The sequence below is a fragment of the Heloderma suspectum genome, chromosome 1 (genome assembly GCF_057233095.1).
Source record: "Heloderma suspectum isolate Gila_16-S chromosome 1, 16-S_ref, whole genome shotgun sequence".
Lineage (NCBI taxonomy): Eukaryota > Metazoa > Chordata > Lepidosauria > Squamata > Helodermatidae > Heloderma > Heloderma suspectum.
The window spans coordinates 65428983-65443991 of NC_139458.1; the positions used below are offsets into that span (position 1 = coordinate 65428983).

At 42.1% G+C, this 15009-nt stretch overlaps 1 protein-coding gene across 1 annotated transcript in view; it reads right to left on the reverse strand.

Moving 5' to 3' along the window:
- Positions 1-1262: 1262 nt before the first annotated feature.
- Positions 1263-15009, reverse strand: part of RASGRP1 (RAS guanyl releasing protein 1) — a 76327-nt gene continuing 62580 nt past the window's right edge. The window contains exons 14-17 of the mRNA XM_084844664.1: positions 13376-13412; positions 12548-12694; positions 10333-10751; positions 1263-6515 (exon numbers count right to left, since the gene is read on the reverse strand). Of these exons, the coding sequence (XP_084700790.1) occupies positions 6384-6515; positions 10333-10751; positions 12548-12694; positions 13376-13412 (735 nt within the window). The 3' untranslated portion in view covers positions 1263-6383. The remainder of the gene's footprint in view (positions 6516-10332; positions 10752-12547; positions 12695-13375; positions 13413-15009) is intronic.

Genomic DNA, 15009 nt, shown 5'->3' on the forward strand with positions numbered 1-15009 from the left:
CAGGCACACGCGCGCACAAGATGAGCTTGATTACTAGAAAGAATCAATGTTTGGCATCAGCTATCCTATGGAGGTCGGGCTGGGGGGGGTGTGTGTAGTGGGGGGAGAACCATCACTTCCTAGCGCTGCTGGGCTCATGCTTGCCAGAGCAGAAACTGTGGAGGGAGGGCACTAAACCTTTTCCCCATCCCTTTTCTCACTGATTTTTCTTTTATTTTAAATAACTTTGCCAACTCAAGGACTGGCAAAGTTTCCCCTCCCCTTCTCCGCCCCCCCACCCCCAACATTCCTAGGCCATGCATGAGGAATGGGGGGACTTTGAATCCAGTGGATCCAAAGCCTTGCCCAATATGCCCCTGACATGCCTCCCACTTTTTGCTGTTAGTGCCAGAGAAGCACCGCTTGAGGGGGTGCACATGGAGGTGAAGCTTTCTGTTGCCAGTCAAAGGACTGCTACAGTGGACCTCCCTCTCTGCCCATGGAGGGGGAAGTCTGCAGCATCCGTTGGCCCCTGAGATACCTCCTAAATCTTCCACGGAAGGAAGAGTAATGTTCCCTACTTTTAGGCTGCCTTTTTGTCACAATTCACTTGAAACCCGTGCTCTACATATCAATAGCTGGTATTCACTCTGAGACATGTGACAACTAGCAGATTCTTCATATGCTTAATTCTCAAGTATTAACATGCCTAAATACCTGTTGTCACCACATGGGGGGGTACCTGCATTAAGAAATATCTGCATGCAATGGGGGGGGGAACTTGACACATTACCATGTCAAAAATAAGGGGCTTGCACCTGGCCAATAATTACCTACAAGCTAGCAACCAACAAAAAGTCTGTAGATACTCTTTATCTGACCACATCAACCAGAAACAGTCTCACTACAGAGTACAAAAAAGAATTGTGTAACTTAACTTTAATAAATATCAAACAAAACTTGCACTTAGCCAGTTTTTACATCCTGTACATTTTAAAACTCTTGTTTCTTTGTCATAATTCTACAGATACCATTAGGTGAAAGATTATTTTAAGAAAAAATGCAAACACTTGCTAACATCACATTCTGGGTTGTTTTTTAAAAGGTCATCTTTGAACAATATTAGGTACAAAATGGCTTAATATCAGTGTATAACCACATCCTGAGAGACTCCCCAGATTTGTAATGGTCTGGTTTGTGGATATGGCACAATGGGAGTGCTGAGAGGAATGTATGGATTGTCCAACAGTTGAATGCTTGAATACTGTTTTTCAATGGCTCTGAACAGTTGCTGTAAATATGCATAATGTGCTGGCTTGAACAGTAGCAAATACATTTGCTGGCACTAATGATGATACATATATTTTCTTGATATGAACAGTACTTATTAAAATCTTCTACCGTATCATGCGAGTGGCAGTGAAGCCTCTGCATAAACTGCACATGATTTAGCTTGGGAGGAAGATGTCACAGATGGGCAGCGTATTAGAGACTTGGTAACAACCTTTGTGTATGTGAGTCTGCTCAGAAGTAAAGCCCACTGAGTTTCATGGGTGCCAGTGTAACCATCCACAGAACTATGACCTTCACAGGACTAGATAGGACAGCACAAAATATTTTGGCTCAATACCAAAACATTGAGTAATAAAGCAACACAGAAGTTAAAGTTAATAGTTCACTGATGTGAAATTGCAGCCCAGATTAGGGAGGCAAAAAGCTTCCATACAGAATGCCGTTCACCATCCTTCAAAAGAGCAAGAAAGTGCTAGCAAGGGAAGGGCCAAAGTCAAAAGGCTGTAGTCCTGGTTGCTACCTGTCATAACTCAAATGGTGGTGGAACTCATAGCAGAGCTTCCTCAGCTCACAGTTGGTGAAGGTGTTCCTTCTAATAACCAAGTCATTCAGGCCTTTAAAGGTTACACTGAATTATGCTCAGAAATTAATTGGCAAACCAGTGCAGCTCCTTTAGGGCTGGTATTAATTTGCTCCTTCTGGCTAGTCCCTGTTAAGACTGGCTACTGCCCTCTGAACCAAGTGAGGTTTCATTTTTTTTCCTATTCATTTCTACACCGCCCAATAGCCGAAGCTCTCTGTGTTTCCACAGTCTTCAAAGACAGACCCACTTATTGTGCAGTACAGTAATCGAAGCTAGGGTACTAAAACATGTGTGAAGGAAGCAATTTTCTTCTAGGAAATGGTGCAACTACTGCACCAGGTATAGCTGGATACATGCTCTCCTACCCATGATGGCTACCTGACTATCTTGACACAGAAGCACTCCCAAAATGCACAGCTGCTCCTTCATGGAAAGGAATCGTATCCAGGGCATGCCTGTCTACCTGTTACCAGATTTACTAACCATGAATATACTTGTCTTAAACTAGATTGAGTTTTACAGTAGCTTTCCTCCATTTCAGAACTCACTGTCAAGCACCCATTCAGAGATTCCACTGCCTCACTAGGATTTGAGAAGGTAAGCTATACCTGGGTATCATTTGCACGCTGAAGACACTGTCCTACAAAACCTCACACCACCTTTCCCAGACAAGACAGAATCCAGATCTATGCCTTTAGTTCAATCACTTTAAAAACACTCAAAGATTTTAATATGAGTTTAATTACATTTGCTCACAAGTCTATATTTAGAGCAGAGTGGGAAACTTCGGAACTCAAGGCTTCAGAATCAGGACTGTAAAGGTCTCCCAGGCCTTGTCCGCACCTGATGATGCTCCATGGTTGACTTTCCTGTGTTTGCCTGCTTGCCCCTTAGTCAAAGCCTCTGTCTCTCTTGTTCCCTAAGAGCTAGGCAGGCAAACCTGGGAAAACCAATAATAACATTTGGTACCTAGAGCCTCTAGAAATGCTTTAGCCACCGCTCCCCTTTGTCACACGTGCTCCTGCCTGCCTACCCAGTCAAGAACTCCCATTTCTGTTGGGGGAACAGAGAAAGTTGGTGACCAGGAGGCAGGCAAGCTTTCTCTGCTGTGTGCTGAAAAAGGGACCACCCCATGCCCTGCCAACTTTTCAGTGTGCAGCAGAAAAGCAAAGCATACTGCCTATGGAGGACAAGAGTGATACCTTCCTTCATAAGCAGCTAGCTTTGCTTCCCTGCTGCACATCAAAAAGGGGCTCCATTTCTCAGCACACAGCACAGAAAAGGAGCAAGGTCTGTGTGAATGAAAATGGAGTGTGTATGTATGTGTGAATACTTTGGCCCCACCCACTGCCAGTATGGGGACTCTGGCCACTTTTCCCTGAAGGAATGCAGACCTCCAGCGGAAAAGGTTCCCTACCTCTAATGCAGACTTAATACTAGTTGGGCTGGATGCTATACGATCCCATGTGGGTTTACATGTTACGAAAGCTGTCCTGTACACAAGAGGAGATTACCAAAGGAGGACAAGTGTGTGAAAAGGGGAAAACAACCATTAATTAGAAGTGTCAGTTGTGTTTTCATTTCTATGGTTCTTAAAATTTTCATGTTTAGTGTATAATGCCTACGTTTCAACTCAGTTCAATTTTAGGAAATCACGTGATTAATTTTAAATATTATATACAAGTATTTACAGTCAGTGAAATGTAGTTACATTACCTTATCAGATTTACATAACATTAAGAACTGCAGCCACTTTCTGAATCACACAAATTTAAATTACAGAAGCTTCTTATATAAAGAATCTTACAAGCAGATCATGCTGAGCCTTACAAATTAAGGTACAAAACAGGTTATTTAACAATGAAATTACTCCAAAAGGAGTAAACATATATATTGGAACACAAAGTACAAATACCACCATAACTGGGCAAATAATACTCCATTCTTGTAAAAATAAATTATGGGATTTGTTTGGAACCAGATTTTTAAACAGAGGTTGAAAACAAATAGAAGCTACATAAAGTTCCCAAGTGCCTGATACCATATTTCATAGTGTATCATTTAACTGTCAGTTCTAGAATAATTATCGAATGAGAATCTAAAGTGATTTTCACAAGACAACAGAAAAATGGTTCTCAGCATCTGCTGTGCTATTTGTCCACAGGAGTTGAATGTGCAGGAACCCAGTTTCTGAAGTATTAATTTTGAACCCATCCATTCTCCAAGAGCAGGATTTTAGTCTCACAGCCATCCTGTGAAGTAAGGTTTGTCTGAGTGATGAGTAATCTATCTTCCAAGGCCATCTAGTCATCTTCGTATCCATGCCAGAATTTGAACCTGGGTTTCTAGATCCGAACTCGGCACGCAAGCAACTATGCCACATTTATGTGAGAGCTGTGCAAGGAGATGTATTTACATTTCAACCTTCATGTTCTTTCTGTATTACTTGTGAATAGAAACGCTCTACCTGAAGGATGCTGTCGGTCCTCTATACCCTATTACCAGCATACAGCTGTATACATACTGGACTCTGCAAGTGAGGGGATGTCTTCTCTCACAATAACTGGAATAGGAGTGTAACCACTTTTATAGTGGGAGAAGGTTCAAGTGAGTATATCTTTAGAAAGTGAGAAAATAAGTGGGAAACTGCCTATGAAAGAGCAGAATGACCTGGTTTGCATGATCACAGAGGGGAAATAAGCCACCGAGGCTTATTTTTCCTCTGTGATTGTACAAACCCAGAACCTTCTGGGTGTCTTGTTCCCATGGCAACAAGCCACCCTGCCCAGGTTCGCTCAACAAGGCAAGCCACGCTGCTGGGGGTCATTATGCTAACCTCCTGCACACAACCAGCACACAAAGGGAGGGGAAATAAGCCACCGTATCTTATTTCTCCTCCATGATTGTGCAAACCTAGCCATTTACTTATGGAAATCAAGACTTCCCGTCCGAAGATGCCTCCCCTGCATGATCTGCTATCACTAGCTATGGGGTGGAGGGAAGAACAATCCAAGGTGCAGAAACTACCTTTTCCTATGCCCTGCCAGGCTCACACTGACAGGGGTGGAAGGTGGGAAGGGACATCTGGTTGGTTCCTTTTCAAGTGATTCCATCTATTTTTTTCTTTCTGGACAAGTTCTATATGTTTCATTATACAGCCACTAGACAGCAATGCAAAATAGCACAACTCCAGAATTTCACCAGAAAGTTATTGCCCTTTGAAGTCTCTTACAGCACTTTCTCTGTAAGAGAATTAAGCTGCTATAGTGGCCAGAAGAGACAGGAGGGGATCTTGTGTAGAAATGCTCAGAGAGAGGGGAAAACAGAGACAGAGAGAATGTGATCCAAGGTCTACTCCAGATCTCTCTCTGAGAAGATTCATAGAAGGGAGTCCTTGTCTAAACAGGCCTTGAGAATCAAATCCCTTTGTCTACCATAATATATTAAAGTTATCTAAAATATCATGGCCTCTGTATTCTCATATATTAGGATCTGAAATACTGAAAATTCTATACAGATTACTCCTGACTGATCACTTTTTAAAGATCTGGCCTTAGTAACTTAAAAGCATGAAGCCAATTACTAAGCTTCACAAAGCAAAGGATCAGTTATGCCAGAACCCACCAGAAATCTCTCTTGCACAAGCTCTATCTGGATGAATGTGGGTAGAATGAAAGTACTCCTTGCCCAAGAAGTATTCTCACAGATTTTGCTCCAAATCTAAATTGGTAGGATATTTAGGAACCACCTAACTCATGGAGATCATTGCCCATAAAGAAATGGGTTTTCTTGCCAATTAAAATTTAAGGGCACAATCCATCCAAAAGTGAAGCACTTAAAAGTTCCATTTATTTTGCTGCGAGAGCGTGAAGTCAGTGCTTATGCATGTGAAACCAACGGGACTGTGTGGTGTAAAGTCTTCATCATGATTTCTTCTAAGCTATGTTTCTTGTAAGAGAAACAGAGGATAAGAGCAGCCACTTTTAAGATCCATTAATTTCGGAGGGAGAGAGTGACTCACGTGCATAACAGTATCCAATTGAAATCAATCGGCATTAACCTTTGGCTGAATCTTGTCCTATATTTCTGTGGCTAGAAACACAGTCTGCTAGGGCAAGCTTTTCCCTAGCTATTTTCAACACTGTTTTTTTTGTCCCCTCACATTGCCCAAAGTTAACTTCATTTTCCAGTCCATGCTGCCAAATTTGCTGACAATGTCCAGTTCTAAAAATGGAGAGGTCTCTTGAGATATCTCTTCAGGCATTCTTATCCAGCAATGGAATTTAGCTACCTTGTTATGAAGACGGCAAGAGTATGCCTTGCCCTAATTAAGAGGAATTCCAAACTTCATAATTTCCAAACAGGAGGCAAATTATTTTAAATCAGTTAACAGAGAATGCATGCGTCCAGGCATATTATTAACAGGAAGGACAGGGAGATCCAGTGGTTTGAACTCCACATGTACTCAAACACATTAAAGCCCCATTCACCCCTACCATGTTCTACAGAAGAGGTCCTGGCTTCTTCACTACAAGCAGTCTCCACGTTCCTTGCTGTCCAATATATGGTTTCTTCGACTGCTGAGGAATTCAATTTTCTTATGTGCCTGTTTAAGCCGCAGTTTTAAAGCCTCATTCTCTGTTGTAAGAATATTTCTTTCCTAAACAAAAATACAAATTGGTGCCATAAGAATAGAATATTCTGCTTGAAAAACGGTTTCGGTATTTTCAGTCCTATTTAGCAGCACTTGCTTGGCTGGCATCTTATTCTCAAGGTCTGTGTACTTCGCTATGCTCAAATTATAACAGCTTTAACAGTAAATGGAATGAAAGATACACAGCCGCCTGCATAGGAAAGGAGCCATTATTTCTATTGCATCTCTCAAGAATGCATCTGAAAGCCTGGTTGGTAAATACACACTTTCATGTGCAAAAGACATTTTCTAAAATGTCTGTTCTGCTAGATGGAACTTCGGCTCACCCTGTGCACTCCATCCTGCAGGAAAGGAGGAAGAGAGTGATGATTAATGGCTCCACCAAGTAACTCAAATGCCCAAAGATGTAATGAATACATGCAATCCAGCCTAGAGGTACATGTCCGCCAAGCCACATCCAAAGCCTTGCAACAAGCATTATCTTCCAAGCTAGGTAAATGGACTCGATTTTCCCCTGTAGCATTTTTAAACATGAAAGTAACTCATAGATAACACTGCTTTGTTGGGGAAGTGCTAATATACTAAGAGGCCCCGAATTCCATGAAAGGACAAAAACGGGCTTTTTACCCTTGGGCATTTTACACCCTATTTTGTATCCTGCTGTGTACTATGGATGATTTGCAAAGAATAAATCCAAATGTGAGGAAAATGCATTCCTTAAAAGTACAATAAGGATAGCAGTATTTCCAGACTTCGTTTTCACATAAATTGCTGCTGTGCTACGGCTCACAAAATACTTGCAAGCAAAAAGTCAAAAGGTAGCATATTGGTTTCATTTCACACACCCCACACCCCCAAGGATCAGTTCCAACTTGCATTTTCCTTCACAGGTGTCCTTTCACAGGGCTCAAAAAAGTATAGCATACATATATAGTCATCCAGGATCCTAAACCCACCAATGTGTGCGCCTAGGAATTTTAAGAATTTTTTTAGTACTGGATTTTGGGATGATTCTTGTGGAATGATACACATGATAAACATGATATCAGAATTTAAACGCCACATAGATTTTTTGGGCACAAGCAAATTCAGGCTCAGACTTTTGACCATTCTAATGTTCCTGGTCTTTTAAAACGTTTGATCTGGGCTGCAACGTTTAAATCAGTTTAGGCTGCAATCCTACGCGCTCTTACCTGGGAGCAAGTCCCATTTTACTCCGTGGAAATTACTTCTGAATAAATGTGCACAGATTGGGTTGTTAGTAGTTAGTGCTGTTAGCACAATCCTACGCATGTCTACTTATATATGAATAACACTAAATTCAATGGGATTTTCTCCCAAGTAAATGTGTATAGGACTGCAGCCTTAATCAACCTAAAACTTCAGGTGATTATTCAGTAAAGATTAATTTTAATTGTTAAGGCTCCATGTTATTTATTTTGTGTAGTTATTCTAGTGTGTTACTCTAATACAAAATGTAAGAGTATTAAAGATAAGCCTTTTTTCTAACAATAAATAGTAACTTTTGTTTATTAAATTCTAATACTCCCTTTGAATATCTGAAAAGACTATTGATGTTTTGGAAAAATGGACTTCAGTTACATTTGATCAAGTTAAGCCATTAACAGCTGATGCAAGTTTTTACAAAAAGGCTTTCTTCAGCTGTGTGCATAGTAAAACAGAGGAAAGAAATGGTGGTTCAGCTATTAAATAAGGATGGCAAAATGATAACAGATGATAAAGAAAAGGCAGAGGTGCTCAGTCTTCTCTCAGAAGAGGTCTCTGACCCCTCTGGCAAAGATGAAGTACAGGCTGAAGGGGCAGGATTGCAGCTTGAGATCAATAGGCATATGGTCAAGGAACACCTACTGACTTCGAATGAGTTCAAATCTCCAGGACCAGATGAATTGCAATAATAAAGGAACTGGCAGAAGAACTCTCAGAACCACTGTCTTTTATCTTTGAGAAATCATGGAGGACGGGGGAAGTGCCAGATGACTGGAGGAGGGATAATGTCCCTATCTTCAAAAAGGGTTAAAAGGAGGAACCTGGGAACTACAGACCAGTCAGGCTGACATCAATCCCTGGGAAAATTCTGGAGCAGATGATAAAGCAATCCATCTGTAAACACATTGAAAATAAAGCAGTGATGACTCGAAGCCAACATGGATTTGTCAAGAACAAATCCTGTCAGATGAATCTGATCTCATTTTTTGATCAGGTAACCTCCCTTGTGGACTGTGGGAATGCTGTGGACATAATATACCTTGACTTCAGCAAAGCTTTCAACAAAGTGCCCCATAATATCCTGATGAGCAAACTAGCTCAAAGGAGGCTAGATGAAATAACTATCAGGTGGATCCACAGTTGGCTACAAAATCGGACTCAAAGAGTGCCTATCAATGGGATCTTCTCAAACTGGGGAGAGGTAACGAGTGGGGTACCACAGGGCTTAGTCCTGGGCCCAGTGCTCTTCAACATTTTTTTTAATGACTTGGAGGAGGAGGTGCAGGGAATGCTGATCAAATCTGCAGATGACACAAAATTGGGCAGGATAGCTAATACTCTGGAAGACAGAAACAAAATTCAAAGTGATCTTGATAGACTGGAGTGCTGGGCAGAAAACAACAGAATGACATTTAATAGGGACAAATGCCAAGTTCTGCATCTAGGAAAAAGAAACCAAATGCATAGTTACAAGATGGGGGATACATGGCTCAACACTACAAGCGAGAAGGATCTTGGAATTGTAGATCACAAGCTGAATATGAGCCAACAATGTGATGTGGCTGAAAAAAAGGCAAATGCTCTTTGGGGCTGCATTAATAGAAGCATACCTTCCAAATCCTGGGAAGTACTAGTTCCTCTCTACTGAGCACTGGTTAGGCCTCATCTGGAGTACTGTGTCCGGTTCTGGGCACCACACTTTAAGAAGGATGCAGACAAACTGGAGAGGGTTCAGAGGAGGGCAACAAAGATGATCAGGGGACTGGAAACAAAGCCCTATGAAAAGAGACTGAAAGAACTGGGCATGTTTAGCCTTGAGAAGAGAAGACTGAGGGGAGATATGATAGCACTCTTCAAGGACTTGAAAGGTTGTCACAGAGAGGAAGGCCAGGATCTCTTCTCGATCATCCCAGAATGCAGGACACGGAATAATGGGCTCAAGTTACAGGAAGCCAGTTTCCGGGTGAACATGAGGAAAAACTTTGTGACAGTTAGAGCAATACGACAATGGAACCAATTACCTACGGAGGTGGTGGGCTCTCCCACACTGGAGGCATTCAAGACGAGGCTGGACAGCCATCTGTCAGGAATGCTCTGACTTGGATTCCTGCATTGAGCTGGGGGTTGGACTCGATGGTCTTGTAGGCCCCTTCCAACCCTACTATTCTATGATTCTAAAAAGCATATCCAAAATTCAATTGTCTGCACCCTGGCAATTTCTTTTGGGTAGATTTCAGGAACTTTATTGAAATTTTTCCCACTCTAAATTTGTAGGATTGATGTTTGGGAGCTTTCATTTATTTCATTACTAGATTTATAGCCTGTCTTTCTTCCAAGTAGTTTAAGGTGATACATTTTGCTGTCCCCCAACCCAAATTTTATCCCCCAAACAATCCTGTGAGGTAGGTTAGGCTGAGAGATAGCAATTGTCCCAAGTCCACCCAGTGAACTTCATAGCTGAGTGTGGATTTTGAACCTGGGTCTCCCTCATCTAGTCTAACACATTAACCGCTCCACCACACTGGCTCTCATCCTTTATAGAGGGAACATTTTATGCTGTGTTAGTATCCACAACTCTCAGCAACTGCTTTAGTACCTGCTCTAGTTCCTGGTATGTGGGTTTTAGAGGACATGGTCTCTGGCATGAGGATTTTAGAGGATATGGTTCTTCCTTTGCTTTTTGACTGCAGTCCTTGTTTTCCCATTTCACATAAGCCTTTTTACGGCAAAGAACTGGGCTTGGACATGGAGACAGAGGAGTCAGCTGGGGAAAAGGAGTCGGCTGGAGTAGGCTGTTTTCAGGAAGCGTTTCTGGCTTGCTCTGTTGTCTAGAGAGCCCTTCGGCATGTGCCAGCATTAGGTCAGTCTGCGTGCTCTTGTGTACCACAGATGGCTTTAGCCTTACTGAGATCTTTTGAGCAGACACCCCCATAAGCATAATAGTTCTGTCTTTGCTCCCTTCATTGTGTTCAACCACGTCTCCGTTAGGAAATGGAAATCCTCCTTCCTCCAGCCCTATGGGGAGGGGGGGGGGGGACACAGAACACAAAGTTAATATGACATGGGAGAGGAAAGCAGCTCAGTCATTCAAGTGAATTGCTTGTTCTTTTGGAGCTCTACTGCCAATGCAGACAGTGGGTGAAACGTTTTGCTTACAGTGCAAATGTCTTTCCCAGCTCTCTATTCCTACCCATTGATGCCCACTTTTAGCAGTCCATTTCATCGCTCCATTTCTCTGAAGTGAAATGGTGAAGCAAAGAAAAGAAACAAGGGCATGATTATTATATTGAGATCACGACCGGGTTTGCACGAGCCACAGCACTTGTGAGCACCAGATAGCATATGAAACTGCCACTCGGGGGTTGTTGTGTCGTGCACAATGACCATTGACCATGACTTATGTGAGGGTTAAAGAACCCTTGCATAACCCATGCTCGCCAGGTTTGCACAACCCAACAACCCCCAAGTGGAGGCTGCGCATGCAAAATGGCAGCTGCACATACCACAGCCTCACCGTGGGTGTTGTGAAGACAGCCCCAATAATAATACCGGCCCAGTTATAAAGGTTACTGAGAATTTCTTTAAAGCATTTATATCCTGCCATCCTACCTTTTTAAAAAGGTACGCAAGATGACTCACAACTCTAAAATCATGACGGAATATAACAACATGATTGGAATGTTACTAAAAGGACCACAGCTCAGTGATAAGAGAATATGCTTTGTATGTAGAAGGTACCAGGCTCAATCTCTGGCATTAGGTTTGGGAAAGACCCCTGTCTGACACCCTGGAGAGTTGCTGCCAGTCAGTGTAGGCAATACTGAGATAGATTGACCAATGGCCTGACTTGGTATAAGGCAGCTTCTTATGTTCCTTTCTTCATTCAAGATTACGGTTTGGTAAATACTGACAAGGATAGGATTATGCAAAGAATCTTTCCTACTTAATCTTCCAGGTTGCTTCCAGGTGAGGCTTTTATCGTGCTGTTGCCCTGTCTCATTCATAGAATTTTACTGGGGGTCCAGACAATGTTTTCCACTCCCTCCCCTGTTTTCCCACCACTTCTTCTGTCTGTTTTTTCTTACCAGAGAAAATCTATTAAGGGAAAAAAATCAGAATAGGTGCTTTCTGATGGGTAGCACTAGGAACTCTCTGTCTGGAAGCACCCTTAGTTTGTGCTCATTTCAGACAGAAAGAGAGATACCAAGTGTCAGGACAGGTGATCTCACCTTTCACAGTTACAAAGTGCATTTGTTCTTTAAGTGCAGTTCTTCTGGATAATTGCCCACATCTCATCACCTCACCATGGGGAATGTTTTGGACTGAGTGGGCAGTATCCTACTCTGCCCTTGTGCTAGTGAGGCCTACTGCTAGCACAATGGGAAGCCAGCGGTTCCTGAAACAACCAGAAACAAGTGGAAACACTCATTTCCAGAATAGGGTTGACCTGTCCCGTTCCAGAAGCAAGTGTTTCCGCTAATTTCTGGGGTTGCTTTCGGAAGCACTAATTCGTGCTGCACTAGCAGTGGGTCCCACTGGCACAACAGAACTAGTGGAGGCACAGTGGCATATAGGACACTACCCAGTGGACTTAGCATTAATTAAGAGCAGATGTGTTGACAGTGGCAAGGCCAGCTTTCAAAACCATCACTAGCTGATTCCAGCTATCATCATAAAAATGCCCTAATAAATAAGCAGTAAAAACTATTTAATCATTCAGCAATTGGTGGTATGGAATTGGAGATGAAACTGGCTCCTTCGTAGCAATAAAATAATACCAGAATTCTTCATTAAACTTGAAATCTACTTACCATGCATGTGCTCTTTGAGTCCCATGGGACAGAGGCTAGATGCCAGGGCTGAGGCAGGACTGTTATCCACAGCTGTTGATTTGGGTCTTCTCTTGCATTCAAATACAACTAGATCTTTGCATTGCTTGTGACAGTTCAATCCACAATCTGCAAACAAATTAAAACAAGGTCAGTTCATTGGCTTAGAAGTAAAAACTACGAAGAGCTCTAGTCTCACACCAATACCTTTTCTCCCACTTCCTGAAGTCAGATCTTTCCCCTATACATTCTGCAAAAGCCCCATAATATGCTACAAAACAAACTTACAGCACAAGCCAATGCATGGTTTACTCAAGTTGATCTGAGTCCACTGTAGCATTCCTCCCTAATAAAAGTGTTTAGGATTGCAGTGTAAATTGTAATAAGCACATACTACTTTTCTTTACTATGTATTACTTGTAGTGCCACTTTCATATTTTAATATAATACTTAACGCATTCAGAACACATGACAGTGTTATATGCTACTTACATTTACCTAATAGCCAAATGATACATCATCTATCATGCAATAACCAAAAATGTGTGCGTGTAAGAGGGGAGACACTCCAGAAAACTTGCCCTGAATCGATTCTCCTTGTTCTTTTCTAGGTAGTTGTAAATTTGAGAAGTGGGAAAGAAGAAGCTGGGCTCTTTAAACTTCCTGCAAATGTGGATGCTGTCTATCAAAAGACAATTTTTAGGTTATTCAAAAGAAAAAATATGGTAAGGCACTCCAAGTAGAACTACTGCTGCCCTTAACAAGCCATTTTTAAAGTTTATTTATCAAGTAAAACAGAATGTTTGTTACCTTTGCACCTATATCCTTGTTTAATAACTCCCCAAAGCTGAGAATGTAAGAAAAGATGTATTATAATACTGCACTGAACTTAAGACAGTAGATTTATACCTTTCTTTAACCCCAGTTCATTACTCCAGTTCCATGAAGTCATCCAAACAGAATGACCACCCGCCCGTTTTTTAGGCCTGTGGCTGTTCCTTTGTCAAAAACAATGCTTCCCATTAGCAGCAGACTAAATCTCCAAACAGGAATGCCAGTGAGGGAGATAAGAGTTGCCACTACCCCTGATAAAAATACATTTTAAAAAAGCCTCAAAAACAAGCAAGATCTGTCATGATTACAGTCCAGTCTCCTCTTGATACTTATTTGTCTTTGGGCGCAATCCTATGCATGTTTAGACAAAAGAAAAGTCCTACAACTCCCAGTCTGGGAATTGTTGGACTTTTTTTCTGTCTAATCATGCACAGGATTGCACCCTTAGTGAATTACCACCCAGTCTTTACCTATTTCAGAGGATTGAGAGAATTAAAAAACAATCCACAAGCGCCAAAAGCAAGGTCCGTATTTTTAACTGTGAGCTGCATTAAAATATCTCCCACAAACCCTCCTAAAACCCAACCATGAAATGCTTATCATCTCTTCTTTGTAAGAAGTTCTTTTAATCTCTGCCATAGATGAAGAATAATTAGTTGCTCTAGTCCACCTACGAACCCCATACTGATCTTTTCCTAGCTCATTCTACTGTTTCCACTACATGGATAGTATCAGGTGCTGCTCCTTAATCAGCCAATATCTTAACTACCAGGAATTGATAGGTGGCCCCAGATGTTTGCATCACTGCAGAGGCTGGGTACTTTAGGCTAGAGTGCCAGACTAAGAGGGGAGGGGGAGAGGAGATATGACTGAACTGGCCAGTCACACATGCCTTTGCTACATCCCATTGGAACTACTGCAACGTGCTCTATGTGGGGATGCCTTAGAAAACTGTTCAGAAACTTCAGCTAGTCCAGAATGCTGCAGCCAGACTGTTGACTGGGGCTGGTTACAGGGAGCACGTGACTCCCTTGTTATGACAGCGTCACTGGCTACTGCTCTGTTTCCAGGCAGAATTCAAAGTGCTAGTTATGACCTATAAAGCCCCATACAGCTTGGGACCAAGCTACCTGGAAGACCACCTTCTCCCATACAAGCCTGCCCAGGTCTTACGATCTTCTGGGGAGGCCGTTCTTTCGAGACTGACACCTTCAGAAGCATATTTGGTGACAACGCGAGAGAGAGCCTTCTCAGTGGCCGCTCCCTGGCTGTGGAACTCCCTGCCAAGCAGGTCTAGGTTTGCACTCTCTCTGGTGTCCTTCTGCTGGCAAAGACCTTTTTATTCGAGCAGGCATTTGGTGGACAAGCGGACCCGTTGGGTTGGATGCAGTTTTTATTCTTTTGCTGTGGGGTTTTTAACTGTGTTTTGATGTATTTATTTTTTATTATTGTTTTATTTGTTACTGTAAGCCACCTTGAGTGCCATTTTTCTTGGTAAAAAGATGGAATAAAAATCAAATAATAGAATCACAGAGGTGAAATATAACACCTGCCTTCCTCCTAGGGATGGGGGAGAATTCCGCCACGGATTTAAGTGAGGCTGAATGCAC